General features: G+C 69.2%; 4 protein-coding genes across 4 annotated transcripts; 2 read left to right on the forward strand and 2 right to left on the reverse strand.

Annotated features, from left to right (window-relative positions):
- Window positions 1–273: 273 nt before the first annotated feature.
- On the forward strand, window positions 274–4187 carry RHOBADRAFT_5472 (uncharacterized protein; the record flags this gene model as incomplete). The annotated part of the gene is made up of 5 exons (XM_018417468.1): window positions 274–839; window positions 906–1194; window positions 1243–1754; window positions 2457–3915; window positions 4002–4187. Coding segments are annotated over 5 exons (3012 nt in total), but the record flags the coding sequence as incomplete, so codon positions are not given.
- A 594-nt stretch (window positions 4188–4781) lies between these two features.
- Window positions 4782–9068, reverse strand: RHOBADRAFT_53514 (uncharacterized protein; the record flags this gene model as incomplete). The annotated part of the gene is made up of 13 exons (XM_018416872.1): window positions 4782–4915; window positions 4998–5060; window positions 5151–5197; window positions 5297–5432; window positions 5521–6075; window positions 6147–6301; window positions 6382–6646; window positions 6734–7488; window positions 7580–8075; window positions 8156–8491; window positions 8592–8734; window positions 8818–8926; window positions 8991–9068. 13 exons carry the CDS (start codon window positions 9066–9068, stop codon window positions 4823–4825), a joined length of 3231 nt encoding a protein of 1076 aa, XP_018271597.1. The 3' UTR covers window positions 4782–4822.
- Window positions 9069–9691: 623 nt separating this feature from the next.
- RHOBADRAFT_36404 (uncharacterized protein) lies at window positions 9692–10731 on the reverse strand (the record flags this gene model as incomplete). The annotated part of the gene is made up of 3 exons (XM_018413351.1): window positions 9692–9866; window positions 10002–10106; window positions 10176–10731. 3 exons carry the CDS (start codon window positions 10729–10731, stop codon window positions 9850–9852), a joined length of 678 nt encoding a protein of 225 aa, XP_018271598.1. The 3' UTR covers window positions 9692–9849.
- A 312-nt stretch (window positions 10732–11043) lies between these two features.
- Window positions 11044–15030, forward strand: RHOBADRAFT_26893 (uncharacterized protein; the record flags this gene model as incomplete). The annotated part of the gene is made up of 13 exons (XM_018412769.1): window positions 11044–11304; window positions 11386–11643; window positions 11779–11934; window positions 12022–12302; window positions 12389–12695; window positions 12855–12982; window positions 13096–13362; window positions 13450–13613; window positions 13703–14028; window positions 14152–14220; window positions 14300–14499; window positions 14587–14844; window positions 14918–15030. 13 exons carry the CDS (start codon window positions 11044–11046, stop codon window positions 15000–15002), a joined length of 2760 nt encoding a protein of 919 aa, XP_018271599.1. The 3' UTR covers window positions 15003–15030.
- Window positions 15031–15121: the final 91 nt, after the last annotated feature.

The raw sequence follows: 15121 nt of genomic DNA on the forward strand, positions 1-15121 counted from the left end.
GTCTCGCCGGCTCGACGTCTACCTCGACCAGCGGGCGGGCACTGCGACTTGCCGCTCTCGAGCCACGACAACCTCGTGCGTCCTCTCGTTCGCCCTACCGAGCGTACACGCCTGACTTCTCGATCCTTGCAGAATGTGTGCGCTCCCTGTCGACCACCCCGTCGAGATGGGGCGACCCTCGACAACCTGCCCCTCGTTCGTCGCAACCTTGTCGCCTTCTCAGCCTCGAGGACGGTCCGCCAATGACCCACTCGCACGCTCGCAGCACCGTTCAACGAGGTCCAGGTACCCCTCATCTCGCCGACCCTGCGCGCCCAGCTCTTTCCGCCACCCTCGTCGCCATTCGCCCCGTCGCCGCCCTCGTCACGAGCCGTCGACATCTCGGTCGCCCACCTACGGCACCACAAGCTCCTTCCCGAGCCTGGCACGTCGTCGCCCAAGAAGCTCGCTCCCGCCGTCGAGTTCGACCTCCCGCGGCTCCAGGGCCCGACCATCTCGCACCACTTCCACGCCATCGGCCGCGACGTCGCCGAGCCGTTCCTGTCGATGGCCAAGGACTTTGCGCGCGCCGACGTGCCGCCCATGCCCGAGCGCGAGCAGTGGGTCCTCGCCCCAGGCTGGACCTTCTACTCGGCCGACGGGTCGTACGAGAGCGTCGACTTCCCGTCGGTCGACGACGCGACGCTCGTGTTCGACGTCGAGACGATGCCGTACGCCGGCGGCCACTTTCCCATCATGGCCATCGCGGCGGGCGTCAAGGGCTGGTACGCCTGGTGCAGCCCGTGGCTCTCAGGCGACGACGACAAGCCCAACCACCTCATCCCGTTCGGCCCTCCCTCGTCCTCGACACCTCCCTCGTCCTCCTCCTCCTCGACATCCGCCGACGACTTCCTGTCGCGCTCGAGCCTGTTTGAGCGCCCCGACACGCCGCCTCGCCTCCTCATCGGCCACAACGTCCTGTACGACCGCGCCCGCGTCGCGCACGAGTACACGCTCCGCCGCCCGTCGACGCGGTACCTCGACACGCTATCGCTCCACGTCGCCGTCAGCGGGTTGACGAACCCGCAGCGGCCAACCTGGATCAAGTACCGCAAGGAGCAGGAGCAGGCGGCGGCGGCCGCGTCGAGCGAGGCGCCGAGCGAGGCGAGCGAGCCTGTCGTCGACCAGCCCGTCTCGCCGACGGCGCCGGCCGCGGTCGACCCGGCCAAGTCGATCTTGAGCAAGGTCAAGCGGCGTGGCAAGGGCGCGAGGACGACGGCGGGCGACGCGGCGGTCAAGGACTGGAAGGAGGTGTCGTCGCTCAACTCGCTCGCCGAGGTCGCGCGCCTGCACTGCGGCATCACGGTCGACAAGTCGTTGCGCGACGTCCTCATCGACCCGTCGCTCACGATCGCCGACGCGCGCGAGTGCTTCGACGAGCTCATCGCCTACTGCGCGACCGACGTCGCGACGACGCTCGCCGTCTACCGCCAGCTCGTGCCCAAGTTCCTCGAGTCGTGCCCGCACCCGGTCACGTTCGCCGGCGTCGCCCTCATGAGCCAGCCGGTCCTGCCCGTCGACCGCAAGTGGCCCGAGTACCTCGAGCGGGCCGAGCGCAAGTACCAGGACCGCCTCGAGGGCGTCACGGGCGCCCTCGTCACGCTCGCCGAGGAGGCGCGCGCCAAGTTTGACCACCGCGGCGCCGACGGGCGCTTCGTGTGGGAGGACGACCCGTGGCTGCGCCAGCTCGACTGGAGCCCGAAGAAGGCGCGGCGGTTGCCCGGCGCGGCGACGACGACGGCGCCCGCACGGCGGCGAGGCAGCAAGAAGGCGCAGCAGCACGTCGTCGAGGACGAGCCCGACGAGCCCGGCCCGCCGTCCTGGTTCGCCGCGCTCGACAAGGACCTGTCGCTCGCGTCGCCGCTCGTCCCGCTCCTCCTCGAGACGACCTGGCGCGGGTTCCCGGTCGTGCACACCCACTCGCACGGCTGGTTGTTCGCCGTCCCGACCAAGGCGCTCAAGGCGCGCACCAAGAAGGACCGGTTCGTCCCGGCCGACGACGACCAGCTCGTCGCGCCCGCCGACCTCGGACCCAAGGACCGCCTCGTCGCCGACCTGCCCGACGTCAACCTGTACGCCCTGTCGGTCCGCCGCGGCACCAAGACGCACAAGCTCGTCGCGACCCAGCTCTCGAAAAAGGTCCGCGACGGCGTCCTCGCGAGCCCGTACCCGGAGCTGTCGCAGGCGGTCGCGCTCGGCAGCAGCGGCGACGACACGCCCGAGGGCCGAGCCGTCCTCGCCAAGGTGCGCGCGCTCGCCGACGGGGCCGTCGAGCGGGCACACGAGCTCTCGGCCGACGAGCGCGCCGCCAACGTCTGGCTCGCGCAGCTCGACTGGACGCCGACGCGCTCGGGCCCGCTCAAGCGCACCGACGCTGCCGACGCTGCAGCCGCGCTCGCCGACGCGACGACGACGAGCGCCGCCGGCCCCGTCGACGTCAAGTCGAGCGACCTCGTGTGGCCCAAGTGGTACTGGGACCTGGACGTCCCTCGCCAAGGTCTCGACGTGTCGATCGGCAAGCGCGCCGCGCCGCTCCTCCTCAAGCTGCGGTGGAAGGGCTTCCCCGTCGCCTTTTCGAAGGAGCACGGCTGGATGTACCGCATCCCGGCCGCCGAGCTCGATGCAGCCCTCGTCGCCGACCCGTCGCTCAAGGCGCTCGAGTTCTCCGACGTCGCCGACGCGAGCCTCGACGCCGACACCGACGGCGCCTACGTCAAGCTCCCGCACCCGGACGGCGAGGGCAAGAACGTCGGCAGCCCGTTGAGCAAGCCGTTCGTCGCCGCGTTCGAGGACGGCGTCCTCACGTCCGAGTACCCGGCCGCCGAGGCCGCCCTCGCCCTCAACGCGTCGTGCAGCTACTGGACGTCGGCGCGCGAGCGCATCACGAACCAGATGGTCGTCTGGAACGGCGACGCGCGCGTTCCCGCCCCGACGCCGGCCGCCGTCGCCGCGAGCGAGGCGAGCGACGACGCCCAAGGGCTCATCCTGCCCCAGGTCGTCCCGATGGGCACGATCACGCGTCGCGCCGTCGAGCGGACGTGGCTCACGGCGTCGAACGCCAAGAAGAACCGCGTCGGCTCGGAGCTCAAGTCGATGGTGCGCGCGCCGGCCGGGTACGCCATCGTCGGCGCCGACGTCGACTCGGAGGAGCTGTGGATCTGCAGCGTCATGGGCGACGCCCAGTTCGGCATCCACGGCGCGACGGCCATCGGGTGGATGACGCTCGAGGGGACCAAGAGCGCCGGGACCGACCTGCACTCCAAGTCGGCCAGCATCCTCGGCATCTCGCGCGACGACGCCAAGGTGTTCAACTACTCGCGCATCTACGGCGCCGGCGTCAAGCACGCCGTCCAGCTCCTCCTCAAGTCGAACCCGGCCCTGACGACAAACGAGGCGACCGACCTCGCCAAGGCCCTGTACGCGTCGACCAAGGGCGTCGTCGACCGCTCGCCGGCCTTCCGCCGCAACTTTTGGCACGGCGGCACCGAGTCGTTCGTCTTCAACAAGCTCGAGGAGATCGCGCAGAGCGAGCGCCCTCGCACGCCCGCGCTCGGCTGCGGCCTCACGTCGGCGCTCACCAAGGCGTACCTCCCCGCCGACGGCAAGAGCAAGGCCGGCGAGGGCTACCTCCCGTCGCGCATCAACTGGGTCGTCCAGTCGTCGGGCGTCGACTACCTGCACCTCCTCCTCGTCTCGATGGAGTACCTCACGCGCCGGTTCGAGATCGACGCGCGCTACCTCATCTCGGTCCACGACGAGGTGCGCTACCTCGTCAAGGAGGAGGACAAGGACCGCGCCGCCATGGCCCTCCAGGTCGCCAACCTGTGGACGCGCTCGCTGTTCGCCTACCGGCTCCAGATGCCCGACTTGCCTCAGGTGCGCCCGACTCTCTCTTGATCTCTCTGCAGCGATTCTCCTCGTACTGACTCTCTCTCTCTCTATCTCTCTGTGTCTTGTCGTAGGGCTGCGCCTTCTTCTCGGCCGTCGACGTCGACACGTGTTTCCGCAAGGAGGTCAACATGACGTGCCTCACGCCTTCGAACCCGGACTCGATCCCGTTCGGCGAGTCGCTCGACATCAACGACTCGCTCGCGCGCACCTCGGGCGGCTCCCTGTTTGCCGACGGCCGCCCCATGGCCGCCCACGAGCCCGACCTCGCCCTCCTCCCGCTCCCGAGCGGCCTCGACAAGCTCGACATCGTCGGCGAGCAGCATCGCGTCGGCGACACCAAGTTCCTCGTCGCGCAGACGGCGTCGAGCCCGGCCGAGGTGTCGAAGCTGTGGCGCGAGTCGCAGCAGAAGGCGCGGCTCGAGCGCATGGGCATGACGGGCGACGCGGCGGCCATCGCTGCGGCGGCAGGTGCGGCGCGCAGCCGGCCCAAGCCTGTCGCGACGACGTCGACGACGGCCACGGCGAGCGAGGAGGACGTCCCGAGGCGACGCACGAGCGTGCGCTTCGACGACGACGCTGAGCTCATGCCTCGCGTCGACGTTCACTCGCCGCGCGCCTCTCGCCCGTCATTCCTTCGTAGCAGCAGCAGCAGCAAGAAGCTTGTCGTGCGTCGGGCCAAGAAGGCGGCAGCCAAGAAGGACGACGAGGACGAGGACGACTTTGGCGACGATGCCCTTCCCGAGGAGGCCGAGGGCGACTTCTCGCTGTACCACCCTCTCGGTCGCGCTCAGGTCTAGCTCCCCTATTGTACTCTCGCATCTCTCTTGTTGTCACTCTCTGTCCGTCGCATAGCAGCCTGCAACCTGTAGCCTCATTTTCACCTCGTCTAGATTCACCACTCGTCGTCGTCCTGCTCGATCCGGTGACTCGCCCGCACCGGCTGCACCGCCTCGTCCTCCTCGCTGTCCTCGTCGGCTTTGGCGGACTGCGAGAGATGGGTGCGAGAGAAGTTGGTCAGGTCACTGCGCGAGGAGAGGGCGAGGAAGAAAGAAACGGCGGCAGCGCACCTCGAAGAGCGAGTCGAGGTGCTGCTTCTCTCGCTGCGAGTCGGTGAGACCGTCCTGCTTGATCTGTAGGTATATGGTACGAGAGGCGTCAGTGCGAGTGAGCCAGGGCTCAGAGCGGGAGAGAGAGAGAGAGAAAGAAAATCCGAGACGGACCTTGGACCTGGTGCTGACGTTCTTGACCGGCGCCGGCGCGTTCGACACTGCGGACAGGGAAGTGGGTCAGGCTGTTCCTCTCGTCCAAGACCTCAAGGTCCGGCTTGTGCAGGACTTGAGGGCAGGAGAATGAGAGCGAGACCCACAAAGCTCCATGCCGGCCGGCCTCAAGTCGATGATCTCAAGCGGCCGGTTCTCGCCGGCGAGGTACTCGGTGGCAGCCATGCTCGGCTTCTCGACGTTGCGCGTCGGGATGAAGACGTCGTTCTGGAAGAAGTCGGCCTGTGCGACGAATCGGGCCTCGAGTCAATGCGACCCTCCTCGAGGAGGATGGCGGGACGGACGAGGAAGGCGAAAGGGGGCGACGCACCTTTGCGCGAGGCACAGTAAAGGCGACGACCTCGATCGTGCTCGGCGTGAGGCGCAGGCCCTTGACGATCTCGACCTTGCGCACGTCCCCCCTCGCCTTGGGGAGGAACGCCCACCCGCTCTGGAGCCCGCCGGCCTCGAACGAGGGCAGCTTGTCGAACGCGTCGTAGGCGTCCTTGGGCGCGAGGTTGACCGTGTAGGCGAGGCAGGACCGGTCGCCTCGCGAGTGAAGGAGGAGAATGCGCGTGTCGAGGTCGACGAACGGGAACAGGGGCGCCGGCGACACGTCGAGCTGGGTCGCGCCGAGCTTGACGAGCGTGTTGGCCGACGACGACAGGTGGAACAGGATGAGCTCGCGCGAGGCGGCGCGGTTGAAGCCGCTCGAGACGATGTCCTCCTCGGACGCCCACGCGAGGCGAGAAGGCCGGATCGACTCGTGCCCGGGCGCGCTCACGAGCGAGTTGGTCGAGTCGCGAGGGTCGAGGACGTAGAGCTCCTTCTTCTTGGTCGCAAACGCGAGGCGAGCGCCGGACGGCGACCACGCGGCGGACGAGATCTGCGTCGAAAGAGAGTCAGGTTCTGCGGTCGCGGCAGGCGCGAACGAGGCAAAGAGAGAGGCGGACGCACCCCTCCTTTGGGCAGGGCCAGCTCGAGCAGCTTGTCGCCCTTCGACATGTCCCACAGGCGAGCGGTCGGGTTGCCGCGGTCGTCCGAGATGGTGAGGAGGAGGTCCTTGGCCGCCGGGTGCGGCAGGAGCTCGCTGACGCGCTCCATCTTGGCGTCTGTGCCACGACCGGTCACTGAATCAGTACTGGCTCACGACTCGTGAGGCCTCGCAGAGAGAGAGAGACCGTCGACGCACCGTTGAGAACCACGCTCGCCTCGCTCCTCGTCTCGCCCTCCTTCCACCCGTCCTCGAGCGGCAGCTCAAACACCCTCACAGCGCCGTCCTCGCCCGCGACGCACACCCTCCTCGGGTCGAACGGGTCGACGCAGAACTCGACGACGGTGCCGCCGACGGCGACGCACGAGGGGTGGACGGGAAGCCGGCCCGGGCGCGAGAGCGGGTGGTACGCGAGACGGCCGCCCGGGCCCGAGAGCGGGTAGAAGAAGTACGAGGTCGAGGCCTGCGGGCGGTCGAATAAGGAGGAAGAGGCTCGAGCGTCAGTGGCCGGACGAGGAGTGGGGAAGAGGAGGGAGAGGGCGAGACGCACCTTGAGCAGCGCCACGTCGGCGCTCATCGTCGTCGACAGGTCGTGCACGTCGAAAAAGTCGGGCTTGAGCGGCGTCTTGCCCGTGAGGAACTTGCGCGACCAGCCCGGGTTGAACGGCGCGCCGGGCGCGGTCGCGCCGCCGAGCGTTGGCGCCTGGCTCGACGGCTTGACGGATGCGGATGCAGGCGCAGAGGTAGGCGATGGCGAAGTGGTAGGCGTAGGGCGAGTCGATGCCGCAGCGGGCGACGAGGCGCCGCCGCCGAGCGAGAGGCTCGAGAGCTGCGCCGTCGGCGGGGCGGCGACGGCGGCAGGGGCAGGTGCGGCCGTCGCAGCCGGCGTAGGTGCGGGCTCGGGCTTCTTGGCGCCGAACGCGGGGCGCGCGCTGGTCGTCGGGGTCGGCGCAGGGGAAGGTGCGGGCGAGGTCGAGGCAGACGATGCGGCTTGAGGCGCCGGCGCCGGTGTCGCGCTCGCCGACTGTTGCCCGACGGGAAGAGGCGACGGAGCTTGCGCGGCGGACGAGGAAACCGGCGCGGCGGCAGGTGCGGCGGCAGGTGCGGCGGCAGGTGCGGCGGCAGGCGATGCTGGCGCAGGTGCGGGCGCAGGAGGCGGTACCGAGGCCGACGACGTGCCAGGCGCGGTGCGACTCGACGGCGAGCGGGTCGGCCACGCGACGTTCGGGTCGAGCTGGCGCTTGTCGAGGAAGGCGACGTCGTCGGGCGAGGCGGCGCGCCATTCGGCGGCGGTCCGAGCGGGCACTGCGCGCGAGCACTCGGGTCGTCAGTACAGGGTTTTCGACGTCCAGTCCGAGAAAGGAAGAGAAGGAGGGACGAGAGAAAGAGGACGCACCTCCTGCGGCGACAGGCGGGTACAGCTCGCGGTGGAAGTCGAGGTACTGCCTCCTCGGCACGTCGACGCGGACGGGCACGACCTCGCCCCCTGCGCCGAGCACGACGACGCGCGCGATCTCGGCGCGCATGAGCTCCAGCTCGTGCGGCGGGGCGAGCGCGGCGCCCTGGGCCGGGAACGGCAAGGCGCACGCGCCCTCGTTGTACGGCGCGCCCTGCCCGGCCGAGGAGGGCACCTCGACCCAGCGCAGCGTCTGGTCGCCGCGCCCGGCGAGGTACACGATGCCGCGCTCGGCGTCGAGGAGCGGCGAGACGAGGCCCGTCCCGCTGTCGAGGCGCTGCGTCTTGAGCGGGGCGCCCCCGGGCGAGCGCAGGTCGACGACCGAGAACTCGCGGTCGCGCGTGCGCGAAAAGCCCGTGCTGAACAGGGCCGGGTGCGACAGGTGCGACAGGTGGACGTGGCGCGAGGGCTTGATGCCGGCGTGCGAGGCGAGTTCCTGCATCGTCGGCGCACGGACCGGTTCGTCAGGAAGCCCGTGCGGTCGAGAGGCGAAAGAGGCGAGAGCGAGAGACGCACAAAGACGGCTTGTCCTCCACCCTGACGAACGTCCCACAACCTCAACTTGCCGTCCTTGCCGCCCGCACTGACCAACCGTCCGTCGGCGCTCCACGCCGCGCACCACGCCGGCCCGGGCATCTCGACGCCGTACGCCGCCTCGCTCGCGCCCGACGCCGCGTCAAAGATCGAGAGCGACGTGGCCGAGGTGGCGAGGAAGAGAGACACCACGAGCGGGTGGAACGAGAGCGAGTCGATCGGCTTGGCGGACGGGGTGCGGAGGGTGACGAGAGGCGAGGGGGCGAACGGTCGGCCCGGCGCGAGCTCGTCGAGAGAAGGGAGGGCGACAACATTGATCTGTGTACGGAGCGCAGGGAGAAGTACGTCGGCTGTTCGGACGAGACCTGGACGAGGAGGTTCGGCGAGAGACGCGGAGAGCCCTCGAGCAGCGACGCACCTGTCCTCCATCGCCCGCAGCGACGAGCAGGTCCCCCCACGGATCGGCCGCGAACGCGCCGACGCGCCCGAGGCCCGTCTGCACGGTGCGCGCCTGGCCGCCGTGCTTGCCCGTCTCGCTCCACGGGACGGCGACGAGCGAGCCTGTGTGTGTCGGATCGCGACGCTCACGTCAGTCTCCTCTCATGCGCGTGAGAGGGAGAGACGAGGGAACGCGAGGGACGCACCGCCCGCCGAGCCCTGCGCGAGGAAATACTCCCCGGCGGCCGCGACCGGGTCGGACGAGTCGCTCGCGGGCGCCGAGGCCGTCGGGAGCTCCGAGTACCACGCTTCGCGCTGTGGGCGACGACTTTGGGTCAGTATCCTCGTTCTGGACCGCACGACTCGGAGGGAGAGGGACGAGAGGGAGAGAGCGGCGCGCCTTTGCGGGCGTGAGGAGCGAGTTCTTGTAGGGCGAGGACCAGAAGCGGGGAGGCATCGCTGAGGAATTGCAGGGGACGAATGGGAGGTCAGTAGGCGGATCTGTGCCCTGCAAGGTGCTCGCCGCGGTTTGGCCGGGTTGGAGAGGGCCGGCGAGGAGGGACACTCGTCCACCTTCTCCTCGCGCAGGCTATGCGGCGGGCAGATCTGCTGTGAGACGCTCCACCGAGCTCCTCGTGCAGCTCACAGTACCCAGAGAGCGCTGCGCGAGCCTGTGCATGAGCTGGTCCCCCCACCTCGGCCGACCCTGCTCGCCGTCCTCGACGACCCGCTGCCCTGCGCTCCTGTGCGCTCCTGCTTCGGACAGAGGTATCCCAAGAGACCGACTGCGAGAAAGAGCGCGACTCACGAGTTGCTGGAGGACGAGAGCGTTGATCAGGCGGTGACGAGCTGCTGGCTCGACTTGGCGGCGGCGGGTGAAGGCGTGTGGGCTTGCGGGTGCAGGTGGCGTGTTGCGAGAGGTACGGTGTGCGCTGTAGCAGCTCGTGCCAGGCAAGCGTGCGGGCGGTCGAGGCTCTGAAGCTGGCGAGAGATGGTACCGGTCACCCGAGGCTTGAGCCGGTTTCTCGCGCCATGGTTCACTCAGCTCTCGGGCGACAGTCGACAGCGACACACAGCAAGACCGAGAGATGCACCGATGCGATTGCGACCACGTTCCTCGCCTGCGCTCGACCGTGCGGGTATCTGGCTCCCCCTCCCTCGCGCTCTACTCGGCTCGCGCCCTCCGGGCCGCCGCGCCGTTCTCCCTCCCACGCCGTCACGAACGAGACGAGGCCAGCTCAGTCGATGAGGTGCTCTGCGAACGCCGAGAGAGGGTGCTGTCAGCGTCGTTTCCCCGCGCTAGCCGACCATGCTCGGCCCGCGAAGCCGCCCGAGGCGCCAGCTCGCGCCCAGCAAGGCGCAGAGACAGAGAGAACGAAGCTCGACGCACTCTTCTTGAAGTAGGACCGCAGGTGGATGACCTGCCACACGCCGAGGAGGACGAGGGTCGAGAACGTGAGGTAGAAGAACTTGGTCACGCGGTCGTTGGTCGACTCTGCGGGCGTGGGACAAGGGAGTCAGTCGGTCGTTCTGCGCGAGAGAGGGAGAGAGACGAGGGATGGACCGTTGGTGTCGCGCATGCGGGCCTCGCGGCGCTTGAGGTAGTTGAGCTCGTCGACGATCTCCTTTACGACGCCCTCGAGCTTGCGCATCTCGACCTCGAGTCCGGAGAGCGACTCTTGCTTGGCGATGGCGTTGTAGTCGACGGCGTCTGCGCCAATGTCGACGTCGAGGTCGACGAGGCGCTCGTACTTTGCGGCCTGGTGCTCGGGGACCGAGGGGTCGAGGACGTTGCGGAAGCAGACGCCGAGGTCGGCGTCGGCGTGGGTCGTGATGGCCATGCGGGTCTCGCCCTTGAGGCCCTTTTTGGCCTGGTACGTGTTGCGCGAGGCGGAGCCGTCAATGACCTCCATGTCGAGGCGCTGCAGGTTGTTGCCGGCGAGCGGGGCTGAGACCGAGATGACGACGAGGGTGTCGGTCATGGCGTAGTTCCACAGGCATTTCGGGGTCGGGTTGTGGTGGGCCGTGAGCGAGAACTTGACGGCGCTGGCGAGAGGTGCCAGGGCGACGAGGACGAGGGCGACGAAGGCGGCGAGGGAGGGTGGTCGTGGGCTCGGCATGGCTGGAGGCGCGTCCAGGGGTGGAGGGGGCTCTCGGGCAGGCGAGTCTGTGGAGGCCGGGTGCGAGGTGGACGAGAGAGTCGCGTGGGCGATGAAGACGCGACGAGGAGGGAGGGGAGGGTGAGGACGAGGTGCGGCGAGAGGGTGGGCGCGTGTGGGTGGGTCGTGAGGGTAGCTCTGTGGTGCTGGTGGTGGCCACAGCCTGGTAGATGGAGCGAGCAGAGCCAGGGACCGCCCGCTCGTCCCCCACCTCGTCGCCCTCATCGCCTCTGTCTCCCTCTCGCTCAACCGCCACACAGACTGTGCGCAGACATGGTCAGCTCGACCACTGCCAACTGGCAACCCCTCCACGACACCTTCTACCGCCTCACCCAGGCCTACTCGCTCGACGACTCGCCCCTCGCCAACCTCGACCTCGCAGACCACCGCGTCGCCCACTCGCACAACGCCGGGCCCATCGCCGTCATCCGCGACACCTCGAAACCTGTCCCCGTCGACCGGTACGACTCGCGCTCAAACCTGAACCGCGTGTCCGTCTTCACCCACTCGGGCCGCCTCGTCCAGCACATCACCGTCCGTCCCCCCCCCCTCTCTCTCTCTCTTTTGAGCGTACTCCCTGACTCTGAGACTCACTCTGTCGTACGCTGCCCGTAGTGGGACTCGCCCCCCTCGCCCATCGTCCACCTCTCGCTCCCGACCCCGACCTCGCTCCTCCTCGTCACCGCCTCGGGCCAGTACCGCCTCTACGCCCTCTCGGCCCACCCGACCCTCGCCCCCTCCTTCTCTCAGCACGCCCTCCCGCGCGCAGACGACCTCGGCGGCGTACTCGACGCGAGGGGCTACCCGGGCGGCGTCGTCGTCCGCTTCCGCGACGGCTCGTTCTGCGACGTCCGTGGCCTCGGCGCCCGCTCGGTCGCGCTCGGCGGCGACTCGGCAGCAGGAGCGGAAGCAGACGGGCCGGGAGGCGGGGCGGGAGCCAAGGGCAAGCGGCGTGCGCCCGGCGGCGCAGACCCAGACGGCTCGGGCTCGAGCGGCGGCGGCGGCAAGGCCGTCTTTCTCTCGTCGACGGGCCTCGAGGGCGCGCAGCACGTCGACTGTTGGGCCGTCGTGCCCGCCGAGTCGAGCGCCAGCCGGCACGTCGAGGTGCTCGTCGGTGCGGGCGAGACCGTGTACCGCCTCGACGAGATCGAGTGCGTCGACCAGGTGCGTCGGCGACGTTCTCTTTGCCGTACTCTCGCGTTGCCCTTGCGCAGCAGGTACTGACGGCTGCTCGAGCTGCTCCCAACACAGCACGTCACGCGTGGGCCCTTCCTGTCGATCACGCCCTCGCCCTCGGGCCGGTTCCTCGCCCTCGTCCAGCGCGCCTCGTCCTCTTCGTCCGGCGCGTCGCCCACCCTGTGGGTCACGTCGAGCGACTTTGCGCGGTCCCTGAGCGAGTCGGTGCTCGACTCGGGCGTGAGCGAGGGCGAGAAGGGCCCGCCGGCCCAGTGCGAGTGGTGCGGCGACAACGCGGTCGTGCTCGCGTGGGAGAGGACAGTGGTCCTCATGGGCCCGTTCGGCGAGTCGCTCAAGTGCGTCCCTGGGCCGCCTCTCCATTCCCGTCTCCCCTCGACTCGGGCCCGTCGACTGACCCACTCTCTCTCCCTCGCACTCCCAGGTGGTTCTACCCCGACACGGTCACGCTCCTGTCCGAGCCCGACAGCACACGCCTCCTGTCGTCGTCGTCGTCGTCAATCCTGTCGCTCGTCCCCTCGTCGTCCCAGTCAATCTTCCTCCCCGGCTCGACCTCGCCCGCCGCGCTCCTGTACGAGGCCGCGCGCGAGTTCTACGAGCGCCGCAGCCCGAGGGCCGACGAGTACGTGAGGGGGATTGGGCGCGGGAGGGAGCTCAGGGAGGCGGTCGAGGGGTGCTTGGACGCGGCCGGGAGCGAGTGGGATGAGGGCGAGCAGAAGAGGCTGCTCAAGGTGCGTCCCACGATGTCGTCGCTCTCGATCCGTGCCTCGTGCGCACGGGTGTCGTGCTCGAGCGCTCGAGGCTGCAAGTCGACGGTGCCGATATTGACCTCGCCTCGTACCCGTACGTACCTCTTCCCCCTCCCCCTTCCCCTCCCTCGCGCACCGCAGGCCGCAGCGTTCGGCAAGTCGTTCCTCGACGTGTACGACCCGTCGCACTTCGTGCACACGACCCAGGTCCTGCGCGTCCTCAACGCCGTTCGGTCGCACAAGGTCGGCCTGCCGCTCACCTGGGAGCAGTGCGTCCGCCTCTCTCTCTCTCTCTCTTCCTCTCCCCTCCTCCTCAACTCTCTCCCTCTCTCCCTCGGCGCCCCTACTGACGACCGCCTCGTGCCCCTCGGCATCGCTGCAGGTTCCACTCGCGCCCGCCCTCGATTCTCATTAGCCAGCTCGTCGCCCTCAACGCGCACCTCCTCGCGCTCCGCATCTCGTCTTTCCTCGGCCTGTCGCCCAACCCGGTCGTCAAGCATTGGGCCGCACAGCTCATCGCGGCGTCGGCGCCGGGCACGGCGGCCGCCAACGCCAAGGGCGCCCAGGGCTTGACGAGCGACGAGGACGTGTGCGCCGCCATCGTCGACAAGCTCGAGTCGCTGTCGACCTCGGCTCCTGCCTCGCCACCGTCCTCGTCGTCGGCCACGCCGGGCGCCGCCACCATGACCGCCGCCGCCGCTGCAGGCCCGACCCCGATCGCCACCCCGCTCTCGAGCGCCGACCTCGCCCTCGTCGCGTTCCGCCTCGGCCGCACGCCGCTCGCCAAACTGCTTCTCGACCGCGAGCCGCGCGCGGCGCGCCAGGTCGGGCTCCTGTTGCGCATGGGCGAGGGAGAGGAGGCGGGCAGGAAGGCGGTCCTGAGCGGGGACGCAGAGCTGGGTGCGTCGCGCCGCTCTCTCCCTCTCTCTCTTTCGTGCCGCACACAGTGCGGGACGCGTGACTGATGCTGGTTTAACGCGTGGACGCAGTGTTCGAGGTGCTGCTCACTCTGCGGCGGTCCCTCGCCCCGGGCGACCTCTTCACCCTCCTCTCTCGGCTTCCACCTTCACCTCTCCCGACCGCCCTTGCCCCTCCCTCATCTACCTCGTCCCGTTCTCGCACGCCCGCCGCCGACCCGAACGCCGGCCCGCGCAAGGACGGCGACGCGCTCCGGCTCCTCCCGGTGCTCGCGCGCGCGACGGGCGACCCGCAGTGGGCTGCGCTCGTGCGCGACTGGTGGTACCTCGACGACCGCCGGGTCGAGATGGGCGTCGAGAGGCTGCTCGAGGCGGGGAGGGAGAAGGTGCGCCGCTCGGTCCACTTCCTCTTCTCGTGCCTCTCGTCGCCGTCCTTGATGAAGGAAAGCGTGCGGGCTGTCGATGAAGAACGCCGAGCCTGACCTCTCGTGCGTGTTCGCGCCCTGCAGGACTTTGGCGAGAAGGTGGCGCTCGTGAGGGCGGCGCAGAAGAGCTTTGCCGAGGACAAGGAGCGAGCGTTCGAGGCCAAGGTGCGCCCCCGCTCTCCCTCTCTCTCGCCCTCTCGGTCCCTTGCGTCGTCACGAGCCTGACTGGCGCCCCTCCCTGCAGATGGTCGACGACCACGTGCGTCTCCTCGTCGCGCAAGAGTCGCTCGAGCAAGACGCGCCCGTCGCCTCGAGCTCGTCGCCCGCCACCGTCAAGACGTTCGTCGGCCTGAGCCTTAGCGAGACGCTCCGGCAGTGCCTCCTCGCCGGCATGGACAAGCGCGCCGACAAGCTGCGGGCCGAGTTCAAGGTGCCCGACAAGAGGTGCGCCGCCACGTTCACCTTCCTCGTCCTCTTCTCTCGTTTCCCACGAGCAGGACTGACATGGTAGCTGCCCTTGTCGGCGTGCAGATACTGGTACCTCAAGCTGCGCGCCCTCATCTCGCTGCGGTCGTGGGACGCGCTCGACGCGTTCGCGCGCTCGAAAAAGTCGCCGATCGGGTACGAGCCGTTCGTGCTCGAGCTCATCCGCGCCGGCGCGCACCGCCAGGCCGTGCGGTACGTCGACCGGTGCGAGGCGCGCGAGCGCGTCGAGCTGTACGTGCGGGCGGGCGAGTGGGAGAGCGCGGGGCGGGAGTGCGTCAGGAGGAGCGAGAGGGGCAGGCTCGTGTGCGTCGCGCTCGCTCTCTCTTTTCTCGGCAGCATCAGGGCACTGACATACTCGCCGTCGATGCGCGCGCAGGGACTTGCGGTCGAGGGCGCCGAACAAGGTGATTGCGGCGCAGCTCGAGGCGTTGCTGCAGGAGATGGACAACTCGGGCGCGTAGCTGGGCTCGTGCAACCTTTCGAGACTGCCTTGTGGTCGCCCGTATAGCTGGTTCCGGCGCAGAGAACGTCAACGAGAGAGCCTGAACCTTTCCGCGAGCGCGACTTGCTCTCGTTCTCC

The sequence above is a fragment of the Rhodotorula graminis genome (assembly GCF_001329695.1).
Source record: "Rhodotorula graminis WP1 unplaced genomic scaffold RHOBAscaffold_6, whole genome shotgun sequence".
Classification (NCBI taxonomy): Eukaryota; Fungi; Basidiomycota; class Microbotryomycetes; order Sporidiobolales; family Sporidiobolaceae; genus Rhodotorula; species Rhodotorula graminis.